The 16,279-nt window shown below is 42.1% G+C and overlaps 2 protein-coding genes across 5 annotated transcripts in view; both read left to right on the top strand.

Annotated features, from left to right (window-relative positions):
• The window catches only part of LOC102234686 (calmodulin-regulated spectrin-associated protein 1-B), a 35,005-nt gene extending 24,170 nt beyond the window's left edge, over positions 1–10,835 (top strand). For all 3 annotated transcript variants that reach the window (XM_023343649.1, XM_023343648.1, XM_023343647.1), the window contains 9 exons: positions 36–121; positions 208–295; positions 787–3,016; positions 4,050–4,186; positions 4,261–4,475; positions 5,246–5,348; positions 5,466–5,578; positions 8,449–8,567; positions 8,856–10,835. In XM_023343649.1, the coding sequence (XP_023199417.1) occupies positions 36–121; positions 208–295; positions 787–3,016; positions 4,050–4,186; positions 4,261–4,475; positions 5,246–5,348; positions 5,466–5,578; positions 8,449–8,567; positions 8,856–9,152 (3,388 nt within the window). In that variant the 3' untranslated portion in view covers positions 9,153–10,835. The remainder of the gene's footprint in view (positions 1–35; positions 122–207; positions 296–786; positions 3,017–4,049; positions 4,187–4,260; positions 4,476–5,245; positions 5,349–5,465; positions 5,579–8,448; positions 8,568–8,855) is intronic.
• Positions 10,836–11,157: 322 nt separating this feature from the next.
• On the top strand, positions 11,158–15,739 carry LOC111610284. 2 transcript variants are annotated; one of them, XM_023343348.1, is made up of 9 exons: positions 11,158–11,215; positions 11,300–11,395; positions 11,926–12,453; positions 12,530–12,667; positions 12,775–12,876; positions 12,966–13,019; positions 14,218–14,280; positions 14,356–14,406; positions 14,498–15,739. In XM_023343348.1, the coding sequence occupies exons 1-9, from the start codon at positions 11,209–11,211 to the stop codon at positions 15,592–15,594; spliced, it is 2,136 nt and encodes a 711-aa protein (XP_023199116.1). In that variant the 5' UTR covers positions 11,158–11,208; the 3' UTR covers positions 15,595–15,739. The 2 variants fall into 2 exon arrangements, with proteins under 2 accessions (XP_023199116.1, XP_023199115.1); XM_023343347.1 differs by having other exon boundaries at positions 12,948–13,019.
• Positions 15,740–16,279: the final 540 nt, after the last annotated feature.

Genomic DNA, 16,279 nt, shown 5'->3' with positions numbered 1-16,279 from the left:
AGACTTCTCACTGCGTTTGTTTTGCTTGCTCTTAGTAAGGGCGGTCCTGCCTTCAGTCCCTCTCATCCACTGCTTCCTCTTAGACAGAGGCAACAAAAGCAGCAAGGGGATGACGGCGGAGGTAAATATAAGTCTTCATATCTCTTGGGAATAAAGGTTCTGGTTCATTTTCTTGTCCTACTTCATTTTCATTTTTTCCCTCCATAGGCTTGAGAAACCGTTCAAACTCTCTCAGTCAGATGGACGGACAACAACTCAGAGGCTCTGCTGCAGCGTGGCTCGACAAAAGGCAAAGGTACATGGAAAAAAATAAAACACGACACACTTTTATTCAATCGAAGTTGTATTTACATTGGCTGTAATTACTCCCAGCCTTTGAACTTGAACACATTTTGTCACTACAACCACAAACGTCTTTTTTAATGGGATTTTATTTGATCACCACAAATTAGTGCTTGGCTTTAAAGTGGAAGGAAACTTGTTGCTATGATACCCCTAAGTAAAATTTGCAACCATGATCTGTTGTGTGGAAGCCTGTCATTCGTACCAAACTCCTGAATTATTGGTATCCAAAGTTCAACCCAGGGGCCTTGAAATGATTGAATGTCAAACACAATTAAAAAATGGTGCAAATTTCACCTCCTGCCAACTTCCTTTCTGTCCTGATCTGACCACAAAAGTGGAAAAATTATAAACTGTACATCATTCAAATTCAAAAATACTTAATTGATCCAAAGGGAAATTAAATCATAAAAACACATTTCCTTTTTCTTTTTTTTTTTTTAGACCCCTGTCCACACTGAGCCCCTTCATGCTGCATTCGGCCACTGACAGCGACGCTGACATTGCCTCTGGCGACAGCGTGAGTCTGGCTCGCTCCATTAGCAAGGACAGCCTGGCGTCGAACGTCACCAACGTCACTCCTAAACATCAAACCGTCGTCCACCAGTCGTCCCTCGCTGCCATGCGAAGAGTCAACGGCCACAACCTACTGAGTCACGTCAACATGGAGGACGGGGAAGAAACTCTCGCCGACGCTACTGTCATCCCAAAACAATCCGATGGGCCTGTGGCGTCTGCCACAGTCATACCCAAACCTTCCTCCGACTCCACGTCTGCCGCTGACGGCTTTTACCTTGAACCACTGATGCCTGCCGTTCTGAAAACGGCTAAAGAAAAATCTGTATGTCTGAACAAAGAGGAGGAGAGCGGGGAGGGGCCCCGCTCGGCAGGTAGGGGTTCCTTACGCCGTGGAGATGGGTCTTCAGCAGCCGTCCGCAGAAAAGCTCCCTCTGATCTCAACCAGACGTTTCCCGCTCCAGGCGAAGAGGAACGCTTGGTGGACAAGCGACAGCAGACGGATTTCAGACCGGTCATAACCAGCAGCGTTAACTATTCGTCCAGAGAGTCAGCCGAAGGTTTCTACCTACACTCGGACTCTGACGAGCCAAAGTGCGTGCAATGTCCGGAGGCGGAGCTGGAGGACCTGGATGAGGAAGAGGAAGATCTGGACGAAGCTCTGACCACTAAAGACTCAAGGAAAGGTTACAGTGAAGCAGACGAAGAGGAGTCAGCCAAGCTCCAGGAGGACATGAATGTCAAAGAGCACGAAGACAAAGACTTTAATGGCGGCAGCGGCCGCTCCAGCCCCTGCCTCAGCACACACTCCCAAGCTAGCAGCATGGCCAGCGGCAGCGTGCGCATGACCTCCTTTGCCGAGCGAAAAGCGCAGCAGCAGCGCTTCGGCAGCAACCATGACCTGCGCTCCAGCGCCTCCAGCTCCCAGAGGACGACCCCGGACGGGTCGGAGAGCAGCGGACCCCTGTCGTCGTCTTGGAGACTGAAGAGAGATCAGAGCCCCTCGTCCCCCTTGGGGGGGTGCAATCGTCCAGGTGACGGCGGCACCAACGTGCTGGCCTCTGAAATTGTTCAGCTCCGGATGCAGCTGGAGGAGAAGCGGCGTGCTATCGAGCACCAGAAGAAGAAGATGGAGGTGCTGGCGGCGAGGCAGAGACAGAAGTTGGGGAAAGCAGCATTTCTGCACATTGTTAAGAAAGGAGGTGGACGGAGTGACACGCTGCCCAGCTCACTCAAAGCCGACATCTCTAAAGATGATCTCAATGGGGAGAAAGGACCCTTAAGCAAAGACGATATGTGTGTCGACACGCTACGGGGTGAGAAAGAGGTAGAGGGGACGGGTGCTTTAGAAGCGGACAAGAAGGGGAACGGTGGGAGCTTTTATCTCGACGAGGAACTGGATCTGAACGAGTGCAGCCGCTCCATCGAGCTGCTGAACGAAGCCATCGGCAGCATCCAGCAGCAGATGATGCAGCTGTCACTGCAGCAGGAGATGCTGATGAAACAGAATGTGCAATCCCCACCCGGCGCAGCGCCACCTCCTCCGCACACAGGAGACAAAAACGGTGACTCGAAGGCGGGAGGCTTTCACTTCATGGAGCACCTTTCTGGGACGGGCAGCGCTCCCACCAGGAAGCCGCCCAAGCTGAGCTCAGGCCGGAGCTCCAGGTCCAAGCCGTCCGAGCTGAAGCTAGCGAAGGAGCAGAGCCGACCGGCCTCCAGGGCTCTCACCCCGTCCCAGGGCGGGTCAGAAATGTTAGCAAACCCACGGCAGTTATCTGGGGGCAGGTCCCCCAGAGGCGATCGAAACCCCACTGCTGCGGAGATGATGGACCGACCAGGATCTGGGCATATCAGAAGCGCCACCTTCCGCCTTCACGACGAGGCCAACATGCGCCTGCCAACCCGCGTCGACCTAGCGTGCGTGCCTGCATCGGAACCGTTTGGCGAGTCTGGGTCCAGCACGCAGGTAGAGGGCGACGTCAGTTCCTCAGAGAAGGAGGGAGTCCTGTCAGAAGAGGCGCAGCGAAGCAAAACCCACCTGATCGAGGTGGATCTGTCCGAACTGAAGGCCCCAGCGGAAGAGGAGGGTGCCGAGGACGGAGCGACAGAGGAGGGCGATGGAGAGCAGAAGTCAGTCATGGGCTTCTTCTTCAAGGTAATCCTTCTCTCATGTCACGTTTGTTTTTTTTTTTTCTGATTATATATTTATCACTTGAAGTAAGGCTGGACAAAATGGCTGAAAAATCTATCATGATATAAAGTTTCATATCAGTTGATATCAAGAATTGTCTATCGATTCTTGATAGAATCAAGACAATTCTTGAAGGCTTTAGCCTTTCCTCTTGGCGTTCAGTGAATATTCTATTCTAAAACATAGATCAGGGGTCTCAAACTCCAGGCCTCAAGGGCCGCTGTCCTGCAGTTTTTAGATGTGCCACAGGTACAAAACACTGGAATGAAATGGTTATACACCTGTCCAAACTGTTGGTCTATACTGTATATTGTTATGGATTTATTGCCCAGTCCCAAGTCTAAGTGATATTTTACTTGTCTACTCATCCACTTTAATTATATTATTAGTGGAGCTTATTACAAAAATTTTGTACAAACATTTTTCAAAGTTCAGATGCCTAATGGCAGATTTGAATACACCTGCTCTGTTTTTCTGGACTGTAATTCAGTTTTTTTCATCGTTTGGCTGGTGGTCCATGTTTTTTTTCCCCTTCATGTCGTATTTTTGGACTAATGCGATTTATACTCTAGAGCGACGAAAAGTTAGTACATTTAGAACTGTACTTCTCTCTTGCTTTGTTAAAAGAACAACAGTCTCCTATTTGACCTGCAATGAATCTTGGGAAAGTATGAGCTGCGAAGGATATACCAGGCCCATCCTTCAAATTCAGAAACGAAGGATGAATTTGGAGGAGCTTTGGTCACATGGCTGTGACGTAATCGGTCTCCTAATGCAGCCTTTGAATATGGACACACCCTACATTAATCTTAAACCACTTTGTAAAGGATTGTATTTTCTGTTAAGGGTGGATTGGAAAATTAGAGTTGAGTACTGGAAAAGAGAAATGGTGCATTACCACTCCAAATAGTCATAAAGTATTAATTTTATCTCTACAGTAAAATTTGGTCTAAATGTTTTGTAGTTAAATGATGTTTAACATTTTACCATATCCTAGGATGAGCAGAAAGCTGAAGATGAACTTGCGAAGAAGAGGGCAGCATTCCTGCTGAAACAACAGAAGAAAGCCGAGGAGGCTCGTATTCGCAAACAGCAACTAGAAGCTGAATCTGAACTGAAACGAGACGAAGCCAGGTAGACCAATCAGTAATGGCCAAGGGATCTTACCGTCCCACAAAATGCTAAAATTTGTATTTGGTTTGAACAAGGCGAAAGGCAGAGGAGGACCGCTTGCGTAAAGAGGAGGAGAAGACGCGGCGGGAGCTGATAAAGCAGGAGTATCTGCGGCGGAAGCAGCAGGAGATGTTTGAGGAGCAAGGCCTGGTGAAGCCCAAAACGCCCAAGCCCAAGCAGAAACACAAACACAAGGCAGTTATCAGAGAGGAATCTGCCACTGATCATTTCTCCAAGTGCTCTTCCACACGTGAGACTATTAAATCAGAACTTCCCTTCAATTTAACCTGCACTGTGTAACTTTTATTAGATATGTTTGGTGAAACTGTCACTATGTTGAAAATGTGTGTTATGAGACAGATAATCTGTGAAAAAATTTTGCTCCTCTGCCTTCTCCCAGTGATAACTAAAATCAACCAATCAGAGCCAGGAGGTGGGTCTCAGCGCTGTAAATCATAATCTCCTGTAGCGCTGCTCATTCCCTTTTCATTACCCCATTTAGCTATGCTGCAGCTAGCAAAGCCTGCAGTGAATGCTAAGGCTAGTTAGCATGTACTAGTCTTATTACACCAAACATGGTGTATAATCGGTTTTCCTGTAAAGGTGAGTTGTTTCTCCTCCATTAGCTCATTTAGCAGCAAGTACATGATGTTGATTGACAGCGCTAAGGCTCTCCTCTTGGCTCTGATTGGTTGATTTTGACAGGGAGCATTGCATTTTTTTATACGACAATAGTAGTTCAGGAAGGAGGTGAAGGAAATTGACCTTTTCATAGAATATTTGTCTCATAAGATTACGACATGTCAAAAAACATATTTTTTTATAAAAGCTTTCACACACATTCACATCTTTTCCAGTTCTTTGCTTTACTTTTGTTACATCTAAAGATATATATATATATATATATATATATATATATATATATATATATATATATATATATATATATATATTTTTTTTTTTTTTCCTTCCAAACCCCAAATTGGGTTGCATTAAACATTGAATTTCTCTTCTTTGCAGCAGACAACCTGATCAACGCCCAGTCAGGCTCCAATCTGTCTCTGGCCTCTGCGGCGACAAACGAGGCCGACAGCGTCAACTCCGGAGGGGCCGGCTCCCAGCGGTAAATTACACCCCGACTGCATTTGTAATTATAATCTTGTTAATTGTGAATCTGTTGTGTAATGAATTACGACATCCTATAATTTCTCTCGCTCTCTGTTTTTGTTGCTGTGTCCAGCTGTGACTCTGTGGAGTCGTTTCCAGGCAGTCGGAACAACAGCCGAGCCGCAGAGAGAGACTGGGACAATGGCTCCACTGCGTCTTCCATCACTTCCATGGCTGAATACACTGGTGAGAAAAAAGGCTGCAACTATCTGTTATTGATTTTAAAATGCTGGTTTTTCATCCAATCCCTTAGGTTGTTTTATACAATATTGAATGCAAACTAGAAAATTTCTGAAGAAATTTAAACGGGGCCTGCCAAAGTGTGCCTGTTGCTTGGAACCCAGCGTTCTGATGCTAAAAATTAGCATTAATGACACAGCAGAAGAAGTCAGACGGGAGAGACTTCAGAGAGGAGCAGACATCAGGCGAGAGACGCAGGCAACATGTTCGGAGAAGAACTAGAGAAAATAACAATTGTTTACTTTTTTCCGATGGGTTTTACCGTCTGATACACAGTTACAACAGCGATAAGAAGACTGTGGGACTTGTTATTTTCTGGGGAACAAAATTCAGCTCTAACCGTTTCCACCAGATCAACGGGCGGAAATTTCCCAACAAAACAGGTCAGGCAACAGGGTCCATCAGAAAACATAGAGACCCATTTAATTATAAAGTAAAGAAGAAGTGAAAACTGTTCAACACACCGGCACAAACATGGGTGGACCAGGGAAAATAAAACCGATCTAACAGAGCTGGTCCAAGCTGAGGAAGACCTGGATTCTCCACCGCCTTCTCCCAGACCATCTTGGGGTTCGATGTAACTATATTTTTGATGTTACCTGCAAAGAAATACGTCCTGCCTTCATCGTCTATGGTGGCTGCATTCAGTTTGACGTCTCTGCATTTAAGAGGTTTCCAATCTTCTTCGTGAATTGCAGTCAAACACAAAATAAAGAACAAATAAAGACATAAAAAAAAAATTGCAATAATGCTAAAATAAGCTACAATATACTCGATAGCTTGTGGACAGTCACAAGTATGCTGAGCAACATGGACTTTATTTCAGTATATTAAGCTTAGCTTAGCTAAAAGCTAAGGTAATTAGTGTAGGCTAACGTTAGCCTAAATGCTGCCAGTGGCATGTGGGGTATAATTAGCATGTTGTCTTACACTGACTTCCTCCATTCAGTGTGCTAAACATGGCTAATAAATAAATAAAATGGCTAAAAAGCTTATTTTAGGGAAAAGGCTACTGCTAATGTTTTGCTAATGTTAATGCACTCCCTTCTGATTTTTACTTTTTATTTCGTGGCACTTGGTTACCAGAAAACGCGCTCATCTCTTAGCAACAGATTAACAACAAATATTGTTATTGTTCAAAAAACAAAACATCTCTTCTGCTCTTTTGAAATACTACCTGTACTACTGAAGAACTGTGCAGTTGGTGAATTTTTCAGAAAGGTGAAAAGTTTTTTTTTTTTCTGTAATTTTGGTGAACATATTATAAAACAGACACTGAACGCAAATGTAAAAATCTGATTTATACTTTGTGGCAGTTCGTTACCAGAAAAAAATTGCTCATCTCTTAATTCCAAATTAATAACAAGTAATATTCTGTTACTTATTATGAGCTTTTGTTTATAAAACAAAAGCTCATTTGAAATACTACTTATCTGCTTGGATAGAAGAAATTTACAGTTGGTAAGTTTTGCAATGGTAAAAATCAGAGGTTAAGTTCGTGGCACTTGGTTACCAGAAAATGCGCTCATCTTTTAGGAACAGATTAACAACAAATATTGTTATTGTTCAATAAGCAAAAGATTTCCTGTGCTCTTTTGAAATACTACTTATACTACTGAAGAAGAACTGTGCAGTAGGTGAATTTTTCAGAAAGGTGAAAATGTTTGTTTTTTGTCATTGGTGGTGGACATATTATAAAACAGACATTCAATGCAAATGTAAAAATCTGATTTATACTTTGTAGCAGTTTGTTACCAGAAAAAAAATGCTCATCTCTTAACACCAAATTAATAACAAGTAATATTATTGTTTATAAAACAAAAGCTCTTTAGAAATACTACTTATCTGCTTGGATAGAAGAAATTTACAGTTGGTAAATTTTGCAAAAGTAAAAATCAGATGTTTATTTCGTGGCACTAGGTTACCAGAAAATGCGCTCATCTCTTAGCAACAGATTAACAACAAATATTGTTATTGTTCAAAAAACATAAGATTTCTTCTGGTCTTTTGAAATACTATTTATCTTACAATACTTACTACCTACCAGTTGGTGAAATTTTCAGAAAAGTGAAAGTTTTTTTTTTTTTTTTTTTTGGTCATTCTTTTTGAATACATTATAAAACAGACATTCAACGCAAATGTAAAAATCTGATTTATAACAGTTCGTTACCAGAAAAAAAAAAACGCTCATCTCTTAACATCAAATTATTAACAAGTAATATTATTGTTTATTAAACATAACGAGTATAATGTTTTGAGGTACAGCTTATCTGCTTAAACACAAGAAATTTACAGTTGATTAAATTTCGCAAAAGTAAAAATCTGATATTTACTTCGTGGCACTTGGTTACCAGAAAACGCGCTCATCTCTTAGCAACAGATTAACAACAAATGTTGTTATTGTTCAAAAAACAAAAAAATTCATTGAAATGCGTTACTTTGCAATTACTGCTTGGAGCAGTAACTAAGGGCTTTCTTCTTCAGCAAATGGCTTTTTTTGAGCCTGTATATTCTGATTAACCAATTACTCAGTTAGTTGACGATTATTTCAATAATTGATTTATCCCAATTAATCCGATTAATAGTTTCAGGTCTAGTGAGAACACAGATCAATAGTTCTGCTGGTTTTTAGTCGACACTGGTTTAATAATAGGTTGCCATTTGTTTCTTTGACTGAAAATGAAGCTAATTGTTCAGTTTCTTTGCTTTTGTTGGTCATTTTCAGAATTCAAAACTTCATGTTTAATTTTCTGACACATTACCATTTGTCTTGTTTTGCTATGTTATAATTTAATAAACCTTTTTTGCTTTGTTAGGCCCTAAACTCTTCAAGGAGCCCAGTGCCAAGTCAAATAAGCCCATCATTCACAATGCAATCTCTCATTGCTGCCTGGCGGGGAAAGTCAACGAACCCCAGAAGAATCAGATCCTGGAGGTCAGTTTTCTACCTGAACTACACCAACTTATGAGATTAGTGAATTTTCTTAGTTTAACTGTTTATACAAAGTTTACTCATTAAAGGTCCACTTGCTCTGCCTGTCAGTGTTTGCATTTTTCTAAATGTTCAAAGATGTGCCAACCCATCCTTAAACTTCTTAACTTCACTTGTCTGCCAAGCTTCTCCTAGGAAGAGTGTTATTTGTTTTGGTTTTTCTTCCTTTCAGTGTTTTGAATTGTTGCGCACAGATTTGAATTTCTTCTCTACGTTTTTCTTCCTCTCCAGGAGCTGGAGAAGTGTGAATCCAACCACCTGATGATCCTGTTTCGTGATGGCGGCTGCCAGTTCCGGGCACTCTACTCCTACTTCCCCGACACGGAAGAGATCCACAAGCTGACGGGCACCGGACCCAAGAGCATCAGCAAGAAGATGATCGACAAGCTGTACAAGTACAGCTCGGACCGCAAACAGTTCACCGTCATCCCTGCCAAGACTGTGTCGGTGAGCGTGGACGCCCTGACCATCCACAACCACCTGTGGCAGGCCAAGAGAAGCGCTGTGCCAAAGAAAACGGGGAAGTAGCGGACCGCTTTCCGATCTGCACCGTCTTATCTCGCCGCCCAGCTTGGCCTGGAAACCTGCTTGGGAGGATTGACGTCTAGGTGGAGGGACTGGTGAATCATCTCCTCCTCCCTGTGATATCGGTGTGATTGCTTCAGGTTTATTTTAGTTATTTTGAAGCAAGCATGTGGCATTGTTTCTCTAATATGTAGAGAACGTCCATTTTTACATGGAGTATTTATTAGTTCAGCACTGTCGTGGTTGAAAGCTCGGCCGCAGCACTAAATCCCCTTCTTCTCCTTCGGATAAATGTAGGCATGAAGGTGGAGAGACGTTTGTTTTAACCGTTTAGGATCATCGGACCGCTCCGTCAATCTGTTCCCATGTTGACTGTCAAATCAGGCTGGGATCGCCGACTTCTGCCTCCCCACCGATCTCCAGAATCCTGCTGCTCTGAACTTTTTTTTCTTCTTTTTGTCAGGATGGAGGAAACTCCAGACATCCTTTTGCCTTCTCTCACACATCGTGGTACTATCATCCATTTATACAGCCGCTTTTTAAACTAGACGCTGATCGTGTAGCACCAGGTAGGTGTGTTGCAAAAAAGGGAAAAAACTGATCATTTAACTACATTTTTATTTGTTGAAGCATCCCTTTTTTTTTCCCTTCAGGAGTTTTAGAAAAACGGGGAAACTACAGGCCTTGGTACAACAGTTTTTGTTTCGTTTTAGCTTTTTTAAAATCGTTTTTATTGAAGCGATGTGGTTCAAGTTTACTCAGATGTTATGTGTTTTCATCATAACGGAAATTCTCTGATGTTTAGAGCTTAGTTGTGTTTTTGTTTTTGTTTCTCTCCACCGAGCACTCTTGAATTGTCCTGTACAAAGGTGCACTCAAAATACTTGTCGACAGCTTCTTTTCATGCAATGTAACCCCTCCGCCTCTTCCTCCCCTCTGAGTATTTACATCCCGTCTTTATTCACACGAGCAGAGGACACTCTCGTCGTGAAGGGTGCTTCTCGCTTTGCTCCACTGACAGTATTTGATATCCTCACGCTGGGGGGAGGGGTTGAGGGAGGGCTTGTGGCTCAGTTGTGTACCAACATTAAAGAACATTCCTCCAAGGTGTTGACAAGCACTGCCACATCGTCTCTCTTCTTCACTGTCTTTGCAAAACTTCAAAGTGCTTCTTCTTCTTCCTTTTTTTTTTTTCTTTCTTTTTGTTAAATAAACCATTTGTTGGCCTCGAACAACCAGAAGTGTCGCACAAGCACTTTACTTTCTGTTCGGTTTCAGAGTTTGACAAACTAATCCGTAACACTGCTGTTTGTATAAAGAAAAATCAAACGCTAAAGATTTGATACTGATGGCTGCAGCTAAAGGCATCACTGAAACGTTGCTACTGCTGTCTCTCCAAAAGTTACTCAATACTTGATGAATCATTTGCTGCATTTCGATGTGCGTGTGTGTGTCTGTGTGTGTGGAGGGGTGCTTAAGTGGTGGAAAGTGGTCTTTAAATGTATGAAAGTATATTTTTATGTTAACTAAAAGATTGTATTGGCATTTGATCACCATTTTTTGTTACACTATTGTACTTTTCATCCATGTTTGATTTTATCTTTGATCCCATGTCATCTATTTATTTTAAAATTGAAGCACTGAAACAATAAATTTCCAAGTAAATAAAAGTCACTTTTTTTTCCATTTCTGTTTTGTTTGATTTGTCCATCACTCTTTCTGTTTTTCTTTTACTGGCACTGCACTGGCTTCACTCTTTTTGCTTTACTTTGTCATGCCACTGCATCTTTTTCACGGGAATGTTTGTCAGAAAACTGGTTCTCCTGTGTTTACATTGAAGTTTCTAAATTAACCACATCTCTGGGACCCCCCGGTGCAAACTGCTGCTCACTCTACCAACCAACTGGAACTGCGACTTTTAACGCCAGCTCTCGTAACCATGGCGAGACAATGTCCTCTTTGGTAACCAGTCCTGGTTGTTCAGGTGATGATCATCCAACTCCGCGGACGCTTCTTTCCAGAGTCAAACGGAGATCAGCGTTCGATCCATCTGCTCAAAATGAAAGGTGAGTTGTCAGATTTGTTGCTCCAGGAGCTTTTCCATTTAAAATGCGGAGTTTTCGTGTGATTGATGCTTTACGTTTCCACAGGCGTAGTCGCGCTCGCCGTGTTGTTGGGAAGTGTTCGTCTCGGCCGTCCCTGTGTAAAAGGGGAGTCAGTTTTGTTCTGCCTTGACGCTCTAACAAGTGAGAACTCCAGCTTTTAAACTTTGAAATGAATAAAGTTGACAGATTAAACAGCAACAGCTTTACTGAAAAATAATTAAAATGTCGTTTTTAGAGAAACTGGTATGACCTTTTATGAAACTTGTTATTGCATTTAAACACTGATGTTTACGACTGTAGTAGGAATTTGATTCTGATCCAACAGTTTGCATTTAAACTATACATCTTAAATCAAATCTTCAGCTGTATTAGGAAGATAATTTCCCTAAGATGACCTGTTTTGGTTTTATTTAACTTACTGGTTCACAAAATGCAACAGTGTTGGATTTAAATGTTCTCAATCCAACATTTAAAACTTTGGCTTGCTTTCATATTCAAGTCTTTCTTTTGGCATTCCTTCCAAACAAAACCTGATCAGTTTAATGATGCATTTTAAACCCTAGAAAGGTGTACTCATTTTTGCCATAATGTAGACAAATATATAAACTGGTATTTCATATTTATAAAACAAAGGAGACAAACGTATCATTGTGCTTCACTTTTTCTCTCAGATTTCATCCCTAACTGTACAACCATGCTTGTGGGTTTAAAGAATGTTGGAGAAATCAACTCCACGGTTCTGCAAAGCGTGAACCTCTCCTCCATCACCAAGTTCGAAAGCCAAAACTCGGGTATCACAGGAATCGCTGAGAATGCCCTCAGCTCTTTTTCACATCTGAAAATTCTCATTTTAGATGGTAACAGTTTGTCCAGCGTTAACCAGAACTGGTTCACAAACCCTGCTACTATCACTGAGCTAGATTTCTCTTCCAACCTGATTAAATATTTGAACGAGTCGAATCTGACAGGGCTCTCAAACCTCAAGAAGCTCAGTCTGAGAGGGAACAAGATCCACACCATCCATCCAGATGCCTTCAGGTCCCAGAGGAAGTTGACTGATCTGGATTTGTCAGACAACCAGTTGACGAGGCTTTCCCCGCAGATCTTCATGTCTCTAAAGTCTCTAACGTCCGTCAGACTTTACGGGAATCCCTGGAACTGCTCTTGTGATGCCCAGGTCTTTGTTGACTCTCTGAAAGGTTTGCAACTTGTGACACTAAGAGCTCCAAGTGTTTCCAGAACACTTAAAGGTTAAAACTCCTTCCTTGTCCTCAGAACTGAATACATCTGTGCTGGTGAATCCGATGAGTGTGAAATGTAAGACTCCTCCACATCTGGAAGGTCGACCAGTTTTCAACGTGTCTGTGTGTTCGACTGCTACACCACCATTGAGGAGTTCAGCAACTCCAACCAGTATATCTCTCATTTTGTTTAACTTTTTTGGTTTTGATCCAAGACTAATTCTTAGATCCTTTTTAAAAAAATCGCTTTCTATGAATAAATATCTTTTTGATCGTCAGGTAAAACTCAAACAACTCGCTCACAGCAAACATCTGGAAAGACAGACACATCTTTCAGTACCAAATCTACTATCCAAACTCGAACAACTTCTGCTCACATGGGTACGTGCGGATTATTTCTCCTCTCTGTTTTAATCTCTTAAAAGTAATGTTTCTTCATCTTCATCTCTCAGCAACACTTTCCTCTTCAGAGACTACTGAGAGAACAAAACCACCTGGTGCCACAGCGTCATCTTCATCCCCTGGTACATCTGGGCTAATTATTTAACATTAGACATATTTTTTCCTACTTGGTATGTGCAGGCTGATACTTTTAGAGTCTTTTTATATCAGTTTAAAACTAAGGGCAAACATTTGGTCAGTTTAAAGGTAAATAAAGAATATGTGGCAAGTAAGATGTATAAAAGGAGACTGGATTAAATAAATTATCAAAAATGCATATTATGGTATTTGAATTGTGAATTTGTATTAGATATAAACTCAGCTAAAAATAATTTAGACACCAGGTAAAAAGCTCTTTCTTAAATACCCAGATAATATTATACTTCTTGACTAGTATTTATATAATTGCTATATGATTTTGTAGAAATTTTTTTATGTTTACATGCATGCCTTAATTTTATACAGAAAAAAATAAGGACGACAAACACACTAGTAAAGTTTTCCTGCATCAAGGATAAAGTTAAATAGGCTTTGAGACCAATAGCACCACCAAGCGGTCATAGTTAGAAATTACATGTTTCAGATCATTCTTCATTCGGATATTATTTTTATTTATTTTTTTCCAACACCAAATTCAGCCTTTTGGCATTGAGATGATCAGCTTGTGGTTCTGCTAAGGCCTTGAGGAAGCCCAGATTGCTTTCATAGCGGCCGTATCTTTATCTTTATCTTTATTTCCGGTCTCTCTTGACTTTCTTTTGACAATATTTCTTGGGTTCTGAGTTTTAGATCAAGCCAGATTTTTGTATTGTTAGCCAGAGCCAAAGCTTGGTTTAATTAAGAAATTATGAAGTAGTCTAAAGTTTCCTGGTAGGCGTCTAAAGTAACTTCGGACTTGAAAATAGCCCAGTCGTTTATTCAGTCGTTTATTCAGACTTTATTTTCAGGATAAAACTCTGTGAGATCCAACAGTCATTGTCAGGTCGCCGCTCCATTGCAGTTGAAATATATTATTGTGATTTAATAACAAATTCAGCCAAATACTTCTGTACTTCACTGCGCTTCTCGTCGGGTCTGATGCTTCGTGAAACAGAAATTACGTGCTAGAGTTGGCATGAAATCCTGTTTCTTACCAGCAGGCGGCGCCAGTGGACCATGTAACTGCTTTCATCTCGCTTCCATGACAAAAATTGAATTGAGATTAATCTTACACCAAGAAAAGATGCTGTACGTTTCATTTTGTAGAGTTTTTATTTATTTTTTATGCTTTGTTGCTGACAGGACATTATGTGACGACATTATCATCAGTCGTCAGACCTGTAACTACACCTTCACGAGCTGTAGGTGTGTGTGATTCTTCTGAATCAGTCTCTCATATTTAAAAACAAATGTATTAATTTGTATTTCCTTCATGCTCAGGTTCATCCACAACCTCAAACACAAAGATCTGCACTCTGATTGCTGTTATTGGTATGAATCCTCTTTTTATTTGAGCATTTTTAGTTAATTTGGTTGGAAAAATCTCATCTTGATATTAGATTATGGCTTTGTTCTTGTGCAGTGGTCCTATGCGTACTGCTGCTTTTTGCCTGTTTCATGGCACTGATGCATAGGAGGAATCGCAGAAACAAAGCTGTGAGGCCTGGATGTCCAACAGAAGAAGAAAAGCGGGAAGGAGACGGCGTGTCGAGTCGGGATCTGTCTGGATGTCTGGAAGAGGCTCGGAGAAAATCCTTCACTGGCATCAGAGCAAAGTCTGCAAACGCAATCATCCTCTCATCTCCTTTCTGTGTGTCTGAGAAAGACAAAGTCACTTCTGAAAACTCTGAAAAAGAGAACCTGGGAGCTGAAATGGGAGAAGTTCATCCAGAAACGTTCACTACCATGGACTCGATGGAGGAGTGTGTGATGCAGGAAGGTGATGATGGAAATCCCTACGAAAACCGGGAGTGTGATCATGTCAACATGGACGTTGTACCGTACTTGAGTATCGGCACAAAGCAGAACAAACCAAATCCTGATGAAGAGTCTGGAGAAGGTCCAGGTTGGAGTCGACAGAGAGGAAAATTCATCAGGATCTCCACCTGGCCTCCGACTGCAGCTCAGTGGCAGGCAAGACGCAAGGCCAAAGAGGAGGAAGAGGGAGCTGATGAGTTCACTGTTTGGACTCAGATTGTAACTACAAAGCTCTCAGAAGATGTGAAGATGATGATGGAGCATCCCAGCAGCTCTAACCGGTGTGAAGACGAGGACACAAACATAAATCTGAGTCTTTCAGACAGCTTCAAACCACTGGAGACTCCTGTCTGCGCATCGGAGGGGGAAGAAACGAACTTGGATCCAGATTCTGCAACACAGACAGACATCTGGGTCAGCACCGGCGAAGAGCTGAAGTCCGAGGAACATCCGGCACAGAAGAAGAGAGAGGCAGATGTGAGGCAGGACCAGAAGCGGCCTGCGATCGTCAAACAGAGGGCAGAAAACAGAGCCGCTGCTGGGGCGAAGGCGCCCTCTGGTGGCGCTTCTCCAGATGACGAAACTCTGCTGTCAGGGAATGAATACGCCTTCATGGACCTGCTTCATGAAGTGGTTCAGAACAACGGCCGCTGGACGAGAGAGAGGTGGAAACAGAATAATGTTAACAAGCAGCGGCGATGAAATCAGATTCAACAATTCACTCTTTGCAGATTATCCTGTCAGAGTGGATTATTAGTTTAGACAACAGGAGAGACAAGAGAGCTTATTAAAGTTAAAATATTCACTTCATAATTATACAAAATGCTTTTTTTTTCTTCCATTTGGGTCTCAGCTTCCTGCCTTTTTACTGTATTTTTTTTCTGTGACTAGCAATTTATTTATTTTTTTCCATCTTTTTCTCCGAAGAGTTTTTGCGGTGCTAGTGGCTCGTATTTTTTTTAGACAGTAGGCAGACAGGAAGGAGGGAAGACATGGGGCAAAGGTCGTCGGGACCGGGAATCGAACCCGCGACGTCTGCGTCGAGGACTAAGGCCTCCAAACGTGGGGCGTGCTAACCCCCTGTGCCACCACAGCACGCCCCATGACTAGCAAATCTGATTACCACGGGCACTGCACTGTTGCTTAGCAACCCCAGCTGAGCCCAACCTGTCACCTAGCAACACAAGCAACCCGTTTGGTCAACTGGTTTTACCGCTGCTGGAAAATACAAGTGTTTGTTGTTGACTTAATGTTCTGAAAATATACAATCTTGTTGATTGTGCAGGAGGCTCTACTTCTGCTTTTCTTAAATGTACAATTGTATAATTTCGCGAGTTGAAATAAATAGATGCGACACATTCAAACTGCTGGTGATAAACTTAGTGTG

Source organism: Xiphophorus maculatus, chromosome 12 (assembly GCF_002775205.1).
Source record: "Xiphophorus maculatus strain JP 163 A chromosome 12, X_maculatus-5.0-male, whole genome shotgun sequence".
NCBI classification, from domain to species: domain Eukaryota; kingdom Metazoa; phylum Chordata; class Actinopteri; order Cyprinodontiformes; family Poeciliidae; genus Xiphophorus; species Xiphophorus maculatus.
Note: the sequence above shows the minus strand (reverse complement) of the source record. Positions and strands in the feature narration are given on the sequence as shown.

Coding starts and splice junctions, on each gene's coding strand:
- LOC111610284 (XM_023343347.1), top strand. Junction 12,877..12,947: donor AACAACTTCTGCTCACATGG/GTACGTGCGGAT, acceptor TTCATCTCTCAG/CAACACTTTCCTCTTCAGAG. Junction 13,020..14,217: donor AGCGTCATCTTCATCCCCTG/GTACATCTGGGC, acceptor TGTTGCTGACAG/GACATTATGTGACGACATTA.